Source organism: Garra rufa, chromosome 13 (genome assembly GCF_049309525.1).
Source record: "Garra rufa chromosome 13, GarRuf1.0, whole genome shotgun sequence".
In the NCBI taxonomy this organism is placed as follows: Eukaryota; Metazoa; Chordata; class Actinopteri; order Cypriniformes; family Cyprinidae; genus Garra; species Garra rufa.
The window spans coordinates 39,311,853-39,325,794 of NC_133373.1; the positions used below are offsets into that span (position 1 = coordinate 39,311,853).

General features: G+C 36.9%; 2 protein-coding genes across 2 annotated transcripts; both read right to left on the minus strand.

The window, feature by feature from the left end:
• On the minus strand, positions 1–1,782 carry LOC141348526 (zona pellucida sperm-binding protein 4-like). The gene is made up of 8 exons (XM_073852813.1): positions 1,455–1,782; positions 1,187–1,374; positions 1,016–1,113; positions 786–943; positions 525–717; positions 305–452; positions 156–228; positions 1–77 (listed from the first exon to the last, which is right to left on the minus strand). Exons 1-8 carry the CDS (start codon positions 1,780–1,782, stop codon positions 1–3), a joined length of 1,263 nt encoding a protein of 420 aa, XP_073708914.1.
• A 707-nt stretch (positions 1,783–2,489) lies between these two features.
• On the minus strand, positions 2,490–12,308 carry actr10 (actin related protein 10). The gene is made up of 13 exons (XM_073816433.1): positions 12,132–12,308; positions 10,846–10,918; positions 10,367–10,449; positions 10,173–10,281; positions 9,968–10,076; positions 9,223–9,289; positions 9,072–9,151; positions 7,908–7,943; positions 7,674–7,753; positions 6,408–6,481; positions 6,096–6,177; positions 5,766–5,967; positions 2,490–3,154 (listed from the first exon to the last, which is right to left on the minus strand). The coding sequence occupies exons 1-13, from the start codon at positions 12,206–12,208 to the stop codon at positions 2,973–2,975; spliced, it is 1,254 nt and encodes a 417-aa protein (XP_073672534.1). The 5' UTR covers positions 12,209–12,308; the 3' UTR covers positions 2,490–2,972.
• Between the last annotated feature and the right edge of the window lie 1,634 nt (positions 12,309–13,942).

Below are 13,942 nucleotides of genomic sequence, written 5' to 3' on the forward strand. Positions count from 1 at the left end.
TTACATGACTAATGTAACTTCTCCACTAGAAACCACAGTCTCTCCACTAGAGATGGTTTTGATGTGAGTGTCTCTTCCTGCAAGAAAAGGAGAAAAAGTGTGAGGAGCATTTAAAAGAAACGGATGAAGTTAATCAAGTCACAGCAAGCACTCACTCTTCCTGCTGCAGCTTTGCTCACAGGAGCCAGAAGAGGGATGGCACACCGCTGTACTGCAATGGATGAAGATCTGAAAGAGAAAAGGGTTAAGCCATAGAATCCATTAAAGAGCAATATTAGGGGTTCAGGAAGAGCTGAGAGCATACGGTTTCCTGCAGAGGAGCTAGTGATGCTGGATCAACAAACGTGAACATCTTGACAACGAAGCGCTTGTAGTGGGTTGGGAACTGAAGACCAGAGGCTCCAGTCACAGGAACCAGTGCGGTCAGGTAACGGTCATCATAGTAAGGGCATCTGAAGAGGAAAGAGGCAGTTAGAGAGTTCCTCACAGCAGACTAGCTGGATAAAGACTGGCTGTAGACTCACCCATCAATCAGAAGATCCCACTGGGGTAGACTGAGTGGACTGGGGGTTGATGTCGCCCAACAACGTCCCAGCATCAGGACAAGGTTGGGGTCAGTCCTCTCCAGAATGCGCACCTCAACATACACAGGCTCTCGCAGGACTTTCGTGACGGGATAATCAGCAGCACCGTAGTAGGACGTGTAGGCCTCATCCCCTGAGGAACACTGGGGTTTAACCACAGTCTACTGCAACCTGGACTTTAAGACTGAAGACAAGTCTTACCTTCTGCGCAACCTTTGGTGACACATTGGCCATTGGCCAGTCTAAGCTCCACTCTGAGAGGTCCAGGAGCAGCTACTGGTGGAGGTGCAGGAACACTGTTGACCTCCACAACCAGAGCTTCCACAGCAGTACCAGAGTACCTACACTGGAAGAGAAGCCTGGACAACAAACGGTCAACTTGTAGAGTTTGTCAGAGATGGTACTTAAGATAAAGGGTATGAGTCACCTACTCAAAATGGCTGTCTCTCGTGATGGAACCAAACGGACCAACGCCTACTTCATACGAGGAGGTCATTCTGTTTTCATACACCACATATCCACTGTCCTCCTGCAAATATGAACACTGTTGGCATCCAGCCCATCATAAGCCATGCAGAATAAAGCCAGAAGCATCTCCTCACCATCATGCTCGTGCCACATGCGGTGACAGGGAACTGGTATATAGCAAAGAAAGGTGTAGAGTCCACAGGAGCGCAAGGCGGTTCACTTCCACCCACTAGACGGACCGAATCCAGACTCAGTCGAGGCAGCGTAACATCTCTAGCCACCACTACCACAAACTGACCATCTCTAATACACTGGACAGTCACTGGAATGACATACAAGAGTAGATTGATGTTGGTAACAAACATTAACCAAATTTCAACAGATGACATTCGAAACTCTTACCTGCTTTCCCATAGTAACACTGTTGTCCATTAAAGCAGCAGTTGATAGCCTCACACTCAGCACCACTGATACCAGGTTGTCCACATTGGATCTGCTCATAATCAGCTACAGCACATTTGTCAACAGGCTCAGCCTTCACTGGCTGCTGAAGCTGAAACTTCTGAGGAACCTGCTGAGCAGATTGTTGTTGAGCTGACTGTTGAAACCGATGGTCAGATGGCTGGAACATCAGAGCTTGAGGATTCTGAGGCAGATTACCCCACTGCGGAACAGCATGACAGAATGCACAAAGTGCCAAAATCCGAACCAGACACCAAACTCCAGCCATTGTTCAACAGCTAGTCACAATGCTGAGATGCTGTTCACTGGCCTTTTTGAACTCTACAGATTCCAGCTAATTAATGATATCTCCTCCTTCTTCATTAACAGTAATGATTCTTCAGACTTGCACAATTGGGATTTCATGCAACTGGGTGATTCTCATTGGTTCTTATGAGTCAATTTTCTTTTTCCCCCATTTTTAACACATAACAACACAAAGCTGAGCTGAGTAGTTTACAAATCTGATTCTCACAAGCTTCTGTGAACATGATGTCTCTTGATTTCAATGTTATATTGATTATAAATAAAAAAGGTTCAAGCTTAGATAAGTTACAGGAACTTGAAAAGGTCCATCTTAAGTGATGTTGTCCTTTCCACTCAACAACTAAATGATTTGAAGCACATGGAAACGTAACATTTTATCTCAATTCTGACTTTGTTTCTTGCAATTATATACCATAGTTATGACTTTTCTTCTCAGAATTGAGAATTTATTTCTTACAAATTACTTTTTCTACTTAGAATTGACCTTTTTATTCCGTCATAGAAATGATTTTTCATAGAAGTTTGTCAGTGAAGTTTACTGAAACTGCTCTTCAACCAAGTTAAAGACAAACCCTAATAGCTTTTTATTTTTTAAGATCAGATTTTCTCTTAAGCAAATTAAGTTCACATCATTTGACATTTAATGGACAAGTACAATAGAAGACCCAGTTGAAAGTGCACATTTTGGAATGTTTATTTTGACAAACCTAATAAATACACCAATTTTTAACATATTAAGCACTTCAAACTTGTCATTGTGAAATGAAATTGAAATCTGGCACGACGGTCAACTTGCCTTCCATGATCAGTCTGTGAGGGTACAGGAACAAGCACAGACATTTAAATAACAATAAAAAAGTAACTTTCTGATCTAAACTCCATATTGGCATGATTTGGGCTGGATAAATGTCATGCTCTGAAAACCGTTTAGTGCATTTGATTAGATTTCTGCATTTCTTTCATGGGTGAAGCAGAGCCTGCAGATGATCTGATGGTTACTGACCCCTAGTGGCCTTGGTTTCACCTACTATTCAAATGCAGTATAGCTGACTAATATGAAAGACTGTGGACTATTATAGAACAAAACTGCTGTAAACATACAAGAGTATATCTGAATAAGCATTTAGAGGAGATTAGATTGAAGTGTCCAGTTTATTTCTCAGTGGAGAAGGCCCTCTTCATGAGAGGCGGCGGCGTCTTTCCAGCCTCATAGACTGAATCCGGCGGAGGGGTGCTGAGGCAACACCAGTCTGGGATGCGGCCCGTCTGGTTGTAGTAGTCTCTGGACACCGAGCGACTGCCTAAAATGTCTTGCAATGCTCCAAATATAGCGCCTACATGAGAAGAACAAACAGCAACCTTAAGTGAATGGGTCAAGGTAGAATGGTCAATGGCAGAAAATTCCAAGTGTGTTAAAGGAATAGTGCACCCAACACTGAAAACGTGCTCACTCTTACTCTATCCAAGATGTAAATGAGTTTGTTTCTTCATCAGATTTGTATAAACGTGTCATTCCGTCACTGTCTCACCAATGGATCCTCTGCAGTGAATGGGTGCCGTCAGAATTTGAGTCCAAACAGCTGATAAAAACATCACAAGTAATCCACACCACTGCAGTCCATCAGTTAACATCTTGAGAAGACAAAAGCTGAAACAAATGCAGCATTAAGACACTCAAATACATTGAGTCCATAATCAACAATAACGCTTCCTCCAGTGATAAAGTGGTCTGGTCTGAATCAGGAGAGAAATCTTCACAGATCAAGCACCGTTTACAAGACAAAACAGCTCTCAATTTTAAGTGTTAACTTGTGGATTATTGTGATGTTTTTATCAAAATCCAGTCACATATTTGTTTAAAGCTGTTTTGACTTGTAAATGATGCTTGATCTGTGCAGATTTCTCTCCTGATTCAGACCGGAACACTTTTAACTAGAGGAAGCGTTATTATGGATTATGGACTATTTGAGTTAAGAATGTCTTCATGGATTTGTTTGAGTTTCTTTTGTCTTCTCCAGATGTTAACTGATGGACTGGAGGGGTGTGGATTATCCCCCATCACTGTGGAGAATCAGCAACTGGCACACGATCTGAACGAGTTCTATTGTAGGTTTGAAGAAACACCATTCACACCTCCAACATCACCCATCTCCCCCACTCCTGCAACTCCCATTCAAATCAGTGAAGATGAGGTGCGCCAGGTCTTCAAAAAGAACAAAAGAAGAAAAGCACCAGGCCCTGACTGTGTGACACCAGTCTGTCTGAAAACCTGTGCTGACCAGCTAGCCCCAATCTTCTCACAGATCTTCAATAGGTCTCTAAAGTTGTGTGAAGTCCCCGCCTCTCTCAAACGCTCGGAAATCATCCCCATTCCAAAGAAACCCAAAATAACAGGACTTAACGACTACAGACCTGTGGCGCTAACATCTGCCGTCATGAAGTCGTTTGAAAAACTGGTTCTTGCTTATCTGAAGGACATCACCGGACCCTTACTGGACCCCCTGCAGTTTGCTTATCGAGCAAACAGGTCTGTAGATGATGCAGTGAACATGAGTGTACACTTCATCCTGCAGCATCTGGGGAAATCAGGGACTTACGTGAGGATCCTGTTTGTGGACTTCAGTTCAGCCTTCAACACTATCATCCCAAACCTCCTCCTGCCCAAACTAACTCAGCTCTCTGTGCCCACCTCGGTCTATCAGTGGATCAACAGCTTCCTGACAGACAGACAGCAGCTAGTGAGGCTGGGAAAATTCTCATCCAGCACCCGTACTATCAGCACAGGCGCCCCTCAGGGCTGTGTCCTCTCCCCACTGCTCTTCTCCCTGTATACAAATGACTGTACCTCCAAATACCCCTCTGTCAAGCTCCTGAAGTTCGCAGACGACACCACACTCATCGGCCTCATTCAGGACGGTGACGAGTCTGCTTACAGACAGGAGGTTAAAGAGCTGGCTGTCTGGTGCAGTCATAACAACCTGGAGCTCAACACGCTCAAAACTATGGAGATGATCATGGACTTCAGGAAAAAAAAAAAAACATGCTCTCCCCCCACTCACCATCATGAACAGCACCGTAAACACAGTGGAGTCATTCAGGTTCCTTGGCAATACCATCTCTCAGGACCTGAAGTGGGACATTCACATAGACTCCATTGTGAAAAAGGCCCAGCAGAGGCTGTACTTTCTCCGCCAGCTGAGGAAGCTCAACCTGCCACAGGAACTGCTGAAACAGTTTTACTCAGCCATCATTGAATCCGTCCTCTGCACTTCAGTTACCATCTGGTTCAGCTCAGCTACCAATTCTGATCTCAGAAGACCACGTCGGATAGTCCGGACTGCTGAGCGAATCATTGGTACAACCCTCCCTACCCTTCAAGAGCTGTACTTATCCAGAGTGCGAAAAAAGGGCTGCCAAAATCACTCTGGACCCCTCACATCCAGCACACTCGCTTTTTGAACCGTTACCATCCGGTCGGCGCTACAGAGCACTGAGCACTAGAACGACCAGACACCGAAACAGTTTCTTTCCTCAGGCAATCCATCTCATGAACACTTGATCGTGGAACATATAACACTATACACTCTTTATTAATTTTTCAGTTATTTATTTAACGCACATACTTACTTCCATTCAAATGTCTTTGCTATTTTTGCACATTGTCTGTCTTGTATACTTGTATATTGTTCTTTTTATAATATGTATCGTCTTGTCACTGTCATTCTGTAGCACTGTGGAGCTTCTGTCACTAAAACAAATTCCTAGTGTGTGTAAACATACCTGGCAATGAAGCTCATTCTGATTCTGATTACTTGTGCATTATTGTGATGTTTTTATCAGCTGTTTGGACTCTCATTCTGACGGCACCCATTCACATTCATTGGTGAGACAGTGGAATCTGATGAACAAACTCATCTACATCTGGGACGGTCTTTCTCTGCTCACCTCCTAACCAGGCGGTGCAGTTGGGTTTGGCGGGTGGGCTGTGGATGCGGAAGCTCTTGGTAGCCAGAGCATCGTGGTACTTGGGTTTCTCCACCAGCAAGCGGATCTCAGCCAGGAGTCGGTGCAGGAACCCCGGCAGCATGGCTGTACCTCCGATTATCACCAAGTTCTCTGACAGAACCTTGCGAGTGTCGATGGGACACTGGTGAGGAACAAATACACAATGAACAAGGTGAATGCTGGGAAAACAAAATAGCTCCTACTCAACCCATTGACTTGAGTTATTCTTGATTTGACAACCAGCTGGTCTGAGGGTCTCATATTCTGTACCTTCACCAAAGTGTCCAGCAGCAGTGTGGCGATGGATTTCTCCTCATTATCCTGCTCGAACAACATCTCAGCCACAGAGTCTCTGGAAAACAGCGGAGCACGTTTCAGTAAGAAGCACAGAATGTGGGTCAGATTATTAAACAAAACCCTGTCTGTAAGAGAGAGCGGCCCAGTTAGTGAGAGGAAGCTCGGAGACAATAACGAGAACAAAAATATCATCTCACTCTCGGCTCGTTAATCTTAGTTCAAATAAGTGACTGAGAGTTATTTGAGATGGAAAAAACAGTTTCACGTCCGTTTGAAGCCGTTTACCTGATGCATCCCTTGATATGCAGAATCTTCTGGCCATCCAATGGATATTCCACATCTGGGGGAGGAGCCGGTCTCTGATGGACCAATCAGGAGCGAGAGTGAATATTTACTAATTACACATCCGTTCTTACAGAGTTTGTGAACATACTGAATTATGTGATTAATATTAACTATGTTATTGGTAAATTTATATACATGTGACCCTGTACTACAAAAACAGTCATAAGGGTACATTTTTTGAAAATGAGATTTATACATAGCCTGAAAGCTGAATAAATAAGCTTTGATGTATGGTTTGTTAGGATAGGACAATATTTGGCCGAGATACAACTATTTGAAAATCTGGAATCTGAGGGTGCAAAATAATTAAATAAAAAAATAAATATTGTGGTTCAATTGAAGCTCTTAGCAATGCATATTACTAATCAAAAATTAATTTTTCATATATTTATGATAGAAAATTTACAAAATATTAGCAATAGCCAAAAATACATTGTATGGGTCAAAATTCTGGGTCAAAAAAATCAATTTTAAATAATTTTATTTTGAACTTCAACTAAAGACAGCAGATGATTTAACAAAAATCACCTGCTGTCTTTGGTTGAAGTTCAAAAAAATAAAAAATAAAAATAAAAACATGTTACACATCACACAGGTTATACACTGCAGGATTTTTTAATATTATTTAATTACTGCATTGTGCTCAGTGGAGCTTGATTCAGGTGAATTTAGATTCAGAAATACAGAATATACTTATTATATTTCTTTGATAATGGTTATGCTTCTTTAAAAAGTGTCGTGTTAAATATTCTTCTTCATTTTTTAGTATTTTTAACGGCATGTCAGCAGCATAAAAACCACTAATAGCAGTTGTACAATTTACAAAAAACTATATGAAACATTTAATTCTAAATCACACTACTAAATTGTTTTTTTTTTTCCTCACTGAAACTGCATTTATTCAATCTAAAATATGGTAAAATTTGTAAAAAAAAAAAAAAAAATATTACAATGTAAACTAGCAGTTTTCTATGTGAATCTGTGTTAAAATGTAATTTATTTCTGTGATCAAAGCTACATTTTCATCATCGTTACTGCTGTCTTCAGAGTTACATGATCCTCCAGAAATCATTCTAATATAATGATTTGTTGCTCAGTTATCAATTATTATTGTAAATGTTTGTTTTCCTTCCTAATTTTTCTACAAATTGAACATCTGATTGATTGCCAGCTCTAATAGTGACATTATAAAGCGTGTTCTCTGACCTCAGCAGATCCGTCCATGTTAAATTTGGCCTCCTGGATCTTCATGCCCCTCTGCAGGTCACTAACAAAACACGTCCGCACTAAACACACAACAAAAACTCAGTTAATTGTTCAAGTCAACATGAAACAGTGTTTACAACCCATTTTTCATTTTATAGATGTGTCAAGTCCAAAAAAACAAAAAAAAAAAACAAGAAAAAACAAGTCAAAAGGAAGCATCTCTGTGTGACGTACCTTTGATATCCTCCACAACATCCTCTGGAACAGTGCCTGAGACAAACACCAATAGATAATCAAACACTGAACAGTATCTACCCTACAGAACTACTGTATCACATCGATATATACATTTCTAAAGCCTCTAAATAATCAAACTTTGCAGTTTCACACTTTCACATTTTAGAGGTTTTTATCAATTAAAAGGTCTTTAAGTGTAATTGTACAAACATCCACCTTTAGCTGGTGCTTCACGTGTGTTTTTGCTGTAAAATCTTGATTGATTTATCAAGGAAATGTCAGAATAACTGTAGTACACGGCAAAAAATGCTTTTCTTACTTAGATTTTTTTTGTCTTGTTTCCAGTCAAAATATCTAAAAATTCTTAAATCAAGAACCATTTTCTAGACAAGTGAAAACTATTTTCTTGTTTTCAGAAAAAAACTATTCCAAATTAAGCTTTAAGTTATTTTTAGAACAAGCAAAAAATCTTATTTCAAACCGAAAACAAGATTATTTTTCTTAGCCTATTGGTAGATTATTTCGCTTGTTTCATACAAAAACACTTAATTTTGACTTGTTTTTTCTGAAAAGAAGTCAGTTTTTACTCGTCTTGGAAATCCTTCTTGATTTAAAATAGTTTAGATATTTTGGCCTGAAAACAAGACAAAAAACTCGAAGAAAAGCATTTTTTGCAGGGTAGCATTTCCAGATGAACACTGAAGCAGCTTGGCGTAACTTGATTCTCCATCAATCATCTTTTAGTCTCAAATCTGATCATCAGGATCTTTTGAGAAAGCTTTACTTTCACTGTTCCTCAGTGGAGGAATGATCTTCTCACATCTTTTGAGGAACGTTTATTTGTTCATCTCTTCATCATCATTGGATTGCATTGCATTGCATTATATGTTTGGATCATTTCAATCTCATCTTACTGAGACATATTATTGGAGATATAGAGTGATCACTCATATTTACATCATTTTATATCAGTATCTGCTCTACTGTATTCACATTATAGGCAGCAGAATTGCAACATATAAATATTAGCATCCGCCGCAAATTGCCTATTTTTGCTCAGTTTGAGTTTCTAAATAAAACTGAGCTATTTTTTCCTCCATATTCTCTCTCTGTCAGACGATATGAGTCTGGTGTGAGCTGTCTGATGTGTGTGGGTCTTACTGATGACGGTGGGCAGACTGAGGCCGGTGCCGGAGTCGGTGTCTAGGGTGCATTGCTCACTCAGCAGACTGTGCAGCTCCCTACAGAGAAACAACAGCACTGAGAACTCAAGCATCATGATCTACAGACCTCCTCTTTCCATGTGACTTACTTATGAATGGCCTTTCCTCCTATCGGTAGAGCTTCCCATGCCGACAGGATCGGAATGCCTTCATAGACCTAGTGCACTGTTAAAGTCTCAACACTTCTTCAATATGCTTTTCTTTAAAAGAACATCACTGATCAATCATTTACACCAGGAATACATATCAAAGGAGTAGCTGTGTCACTCCATCACTGTCTCACCAATGGATTCTTTGCAGTGAATGGGTGCCGCCAGAATGAGAGTCAAAACAGCTGATAAAAACATCACAATAATCCACAATTAGTCTACACCACTCCAGTCCATCAGTTAACATCTTGAGAAGACAAAACCCAAAACAAATCCATCATTAAGACATTTTTAACTCAAATACAAGTCCATGATCTATAATAAAAGTCCATCTCCTGTTGTCTCTCACATCTAAATCCAGCCACATAATTGTTTAGAACTATTTTGTCTTGTAAACGATGCTTGATCTGTGCAGATTTCTCTCCTGATTCAGACCAGACCACTTCATCACTGGAGGAAGTGTTATTACGGATTATGGACTTTTAGTATTTGAGTTAAAAGCGTCTTAATGCTGGATTTGTTTCAGCTTTTGTCTTCTCCAGATGTTAACTGATGGACTGGAGTGGTGTGGATTACTGTGATGCTTTTATCAGCTGTTTGGACTCTCATTCTGACGGCACCCATTCACTGCAGAGGATCCACTGGTATATAAATAGTGTAAAAGCGTATTTGCTGTTAAAGGATTCTGGTAACACTAGCGTCTCTGTATATCCACAGTCCATGACGAGAGCAGACTGGATGCCCAGAGTCATAACAGACATCAGATGACTCGGAGCAAACAGGACTGATGGGACCTGCAATAGAAACACATGAACAAATGTGTTAAATACCACTTTTAATACATTTAAATTCACTGCATTGTAGACAAAGACACAGCATTCCCATTTTACCTCAAAGTGCTTAAAGAAGACTCTGGAGAGCGTTTCTCTGAAGTGTGAAGGACAGAGGATGGATTCAATGATCACCACGCGCCGGTCTCGAGGATTCACCAGCAGATGCCTGAAGGGAAAAAACAGCGTCATGAGTTCAGCTGAGATGAACAAAAACACACCGTTCAACAACAGATATAAAGCATCTCTGGTACCGGAAATACAGCAGGTGAATGAACTCCTTCAGGATGCTGTAGAGCTCCTCAGTGTTGATGTTGTACTGAACGACTCGAACCGCCTGGAAGAGTCAGAGATGCACTTATTCAATAAGGCTAACCAGGTTAATATTTTAACTAAATATACTGAGCCTGGAGCACAAAACTAGTCTTAAGTAGCAATAGCCAAAAATACATTGTATGGGTCAAAATTATCGAATTTTCTTTTATCAAAAAATCATTAGGATATTAGGTAAAGATCATGTTCCATGAAGATATTTTGTACATTTCCTACCGTATATCAAAATTTTATTTTTGATTAGTAATATGCATTGCTAAGAACTTCATTTGCACATCTTTAAAGGTGATTTTCCCAATGCACTCTCAAATTCTAGATTTTCAAATCGTTGTATCTCAGCCAAATATTGTCCTATCCTAACAAACCAGACATCAATGGAAAGCTTATTTATTCAACTGACCTCCTGAGGTCCAGCACGTTTAATTTCACTGGGAATGATGAACCTCGGCCCCGTCTCGCCAGCAAAACCACATCTACACAAACACAAGCACAACAGAACAAACCAGACCATCATCCATCTGTACAAACACAAGACCAGCATTAACAACGAATGGCACAATTTAGAGTTTTACTGACACAAACAAGTCTCAAGGAAAAAATATTGTGCTTCAACACTGCAAAAAATGATTTTCTTACTTTGATTTTTCTGTCTTGTTTTCAGCAAAAATATCTAAAAATTCTTAAATCAGGAAGGATTTTCTAGACGAGTAAAAATTATTGTCTTTTGCTTGTTTTAAGCAAAAACTCACTTAATTTTGACTTGTTTTTTTTCTGAAAACAAGACAATAATTGTTACTCTAGAATCTAGAAAATCCTTCTTGATTTAAGATTTTTTAGATATTTTGGCTGGAAACAAGACAAAAAAAATCTAAGTAAGAAAAGCATTTTTTGCAGTGAATATACGATTTTTTTATTTGTAAATAAATAAATTGTTTTACATCCATCACATTACACTTCATATATCTGAGGACTTTATACTGTAATATAACAATGATACTTTGATTTATATGTAAAACAAAGACTGTTTATATATATATATATATATATATATATATATATATATATATAATTTTGTATTATGTGTGTGTGTGTGTGTGTGTGTGTGTGTGTGTGTGTGTGTTTAATTTAACATTTTTTATATAAATGTTATATTTATTTATTTTTATAGATAATTTTGTATTATGTGTGTTTAATATTTTTATATAAATTTTATAATTAAAATATTTTTTAATCAGCATAAATCCATTTCAAGACTATTTAGATTTTTTACTTTTTTATATATTTAATAGTAGTGCGTTATAGCATATTAACTCGACACAAATTATGCGGTGAATTTTGTCAGATTCCATGAAATTAACCCACATTTTATTATATTTTCAAAAAAATTCTCCAAACACTTGCTGGAAATCACTACCATGGTACGTATCTATTAACCATGATATTAGCAAGTAAATGTAAATGTATGAATAACATAACATTTACATGTTGTCATGCTTCTAAACCATTGTAATATATTCCTTTTTGTTCGTGCCATTATTTAATGATGCACTGACTAATCAGGGAGTATAAATAAGGTCTCATATCTTTTCATTTGACTAAAACATCTTTTATATCAAGACTTTATTTGTTGTTTTGAATCAAGCTAACGTTAACAGCTCCGTTACCGCGGATCTAAAGCTTACTTACTTTGTGTAGGCCGCTCCTAAATCAATGACCACGGCTGTCTTCTCCCCTCCACTGCCCAAGCCTTCAAACAAGGGCATTTTTATCGATAGAAGTGAATAAAAGTATCAGAAAACAGAGTAATTAATATGTAAACACAGCGCTGACACCCATATCAGAGAGAAGGGTGGGGTCCTTCGCAATGGCTGCTGCCCCGCATTTGCCTGACTGATAATGATTTAGGGAGCGGTAAATAATTTTTTTTTTTTTACACATCATACACATTTATATACGTAATAATAATAAAATTGTGTTTTTTTTTTTCTATGTGGTGGCATATGTAAGTGCTGTGTGAAACGGTATGTGTAATACAATGGCTCTGACTCCGCTGTTCTGAGATCAGTTTTTGACGTTACAGTCTGTTTGATTGCGCGGGATTTGGGTGTGTGAAGCTGAACCCAGATCAGCACTTAAAGCCAAAGGCGCCTGTTTGAGGTTCACGAATTAATGACAAATAACTAATTTTAAAGCTTCAGTATTTATTTGGCCATCGTAATTTAATTAATATTTATTGACATTTTATTTTATTATTTTAATACTGTAAGGTTGCTTTGACACAACTTGTATTCTAAAAAGCGCTGTATAAATAATCTTGACTTGACTTGACTTAATATCATTTTATTTTACTTTTCATTATTTTTTTATTTCTTATTTTTATGTTTTATTTTAAAGAGATTTATCATTAAACAACAACATAATAATAATAATAATAATTGTTATTATTATTATTATTATTACAATTAATAATAATTTGAAACCAAAGTTTGGTTATGAGTGTTTATAGGGTTTTATTATTTAAAAAATTTAGAAATATATTTTAAAAATAAGAAGAACAACAACAACATTATTTATTATTATAAGTCAATAATTATAGCAACAACAACAACAGCAACAACAATAATAATAATAATAATTTGAAATCAAAGTTTGTTTATAAGTGTAAAATATCGTTTAAAAGAGTTTTATCATTAAACAATTACTTCAGAATATAAAAAAATAAAATTAATAATAATAACAATCTGAAATCAAAATTTGGTTTTAAGTAAAATATTTTTTAAAGGGTTTTATTATTAGAAAAAAATATAGAAATATATTTCAAAAATAAGAACAACAACATTAATTATTATTATTAGTCAATAATTATAGCAACAACAACAATAATAATAATAATAATTACAATTTATATTAATTTGAAATTAAAGTTTGGTTTTAGTTGTAAAATATTGTTTAAAATAGTTTTATCATTAAACAACTACTTCAGAATATTAAAAAAATAAAATTAATAAAAATAAAAATCTGAAAATTTGGTTTTAAGTAAAATATATTTTTAAGGGTTTTATTATTTAAAAAAACATAAATATACTTTAATTATTAAAAATAATTAATTAATCAATTAATAACAAGTATTATTATTATTAGTCTATAATTATTGCAACGATAATAATAATAATAATAAATATTATTTTAAATGACAGTTTGGTTATAAGTATAAATGTTGTTTAAAAGAGTTCTATCATGAAACAACTACTTCAAAATATTAAAATAAATAAAATTAATAATAATAGCAATAACAATCTGAAATAAAAATTTGGTTTTAAGTAAAATATTTTTAAAAGGGTTTATTATTTTAAAAACTAATATATTTAAATTATTAATAATAATTCATTAATCAATTAATAACAAGTATTATTATTATTAGTCTATAATTATTGCAACAACAATAATAATTATTATTATTTGAAACAAAAGTTTGTCATGAGTGTAAAATGTTGTTT

Excerpts from the sequence above, each read along its gene's own strand:
- LOC141348526 (XM_073852813.1), bottom strand. The coding sequence starts at position 1,782 with ATGGCTGGAGTTTGGTGTCTGGTTCGGATTTTGGCACTTTGTGCATTC. Across the intron at positions 1,375-1,454 it reads GTGTTACTATGGGAAAGCAG|TGACTGTCCAGTGTATTAGA; the intron begins GTAAGAGTTTCG and ends ATGTCATTCCAG. Across the intron at positions 453-524 it reads TGGGATCTTCTGATTGATGG|ATGCCCTTACTATGATGACC; the intron begins GTGAGTCTACAG and ends TTTCCTCTTCAG.
- actr10 (XM_073816433.1), bottom strand. The coding sequence starts at position 12,208 with ATGCCCTTGTTTGAAGGCTTGGGCAGTGGAGGGGAGAAGACAGCCGTG. Across the intron at positions 9,290-9,967 it reads AGAGACGCTAGTGTTACCAG|TCTATGAAGGCATTCCGATC; the intron begins AATCCTTTAACA and ends CAGTGCACTAGG. Across the intron at positions 7,944-9,071 it reads CAGTCTGCCCACCGTCATCA|GCACTGTTCCAGAGGATGTT; the intron begins GTAAGACCCACA and ends TGTTTGTCTCAG.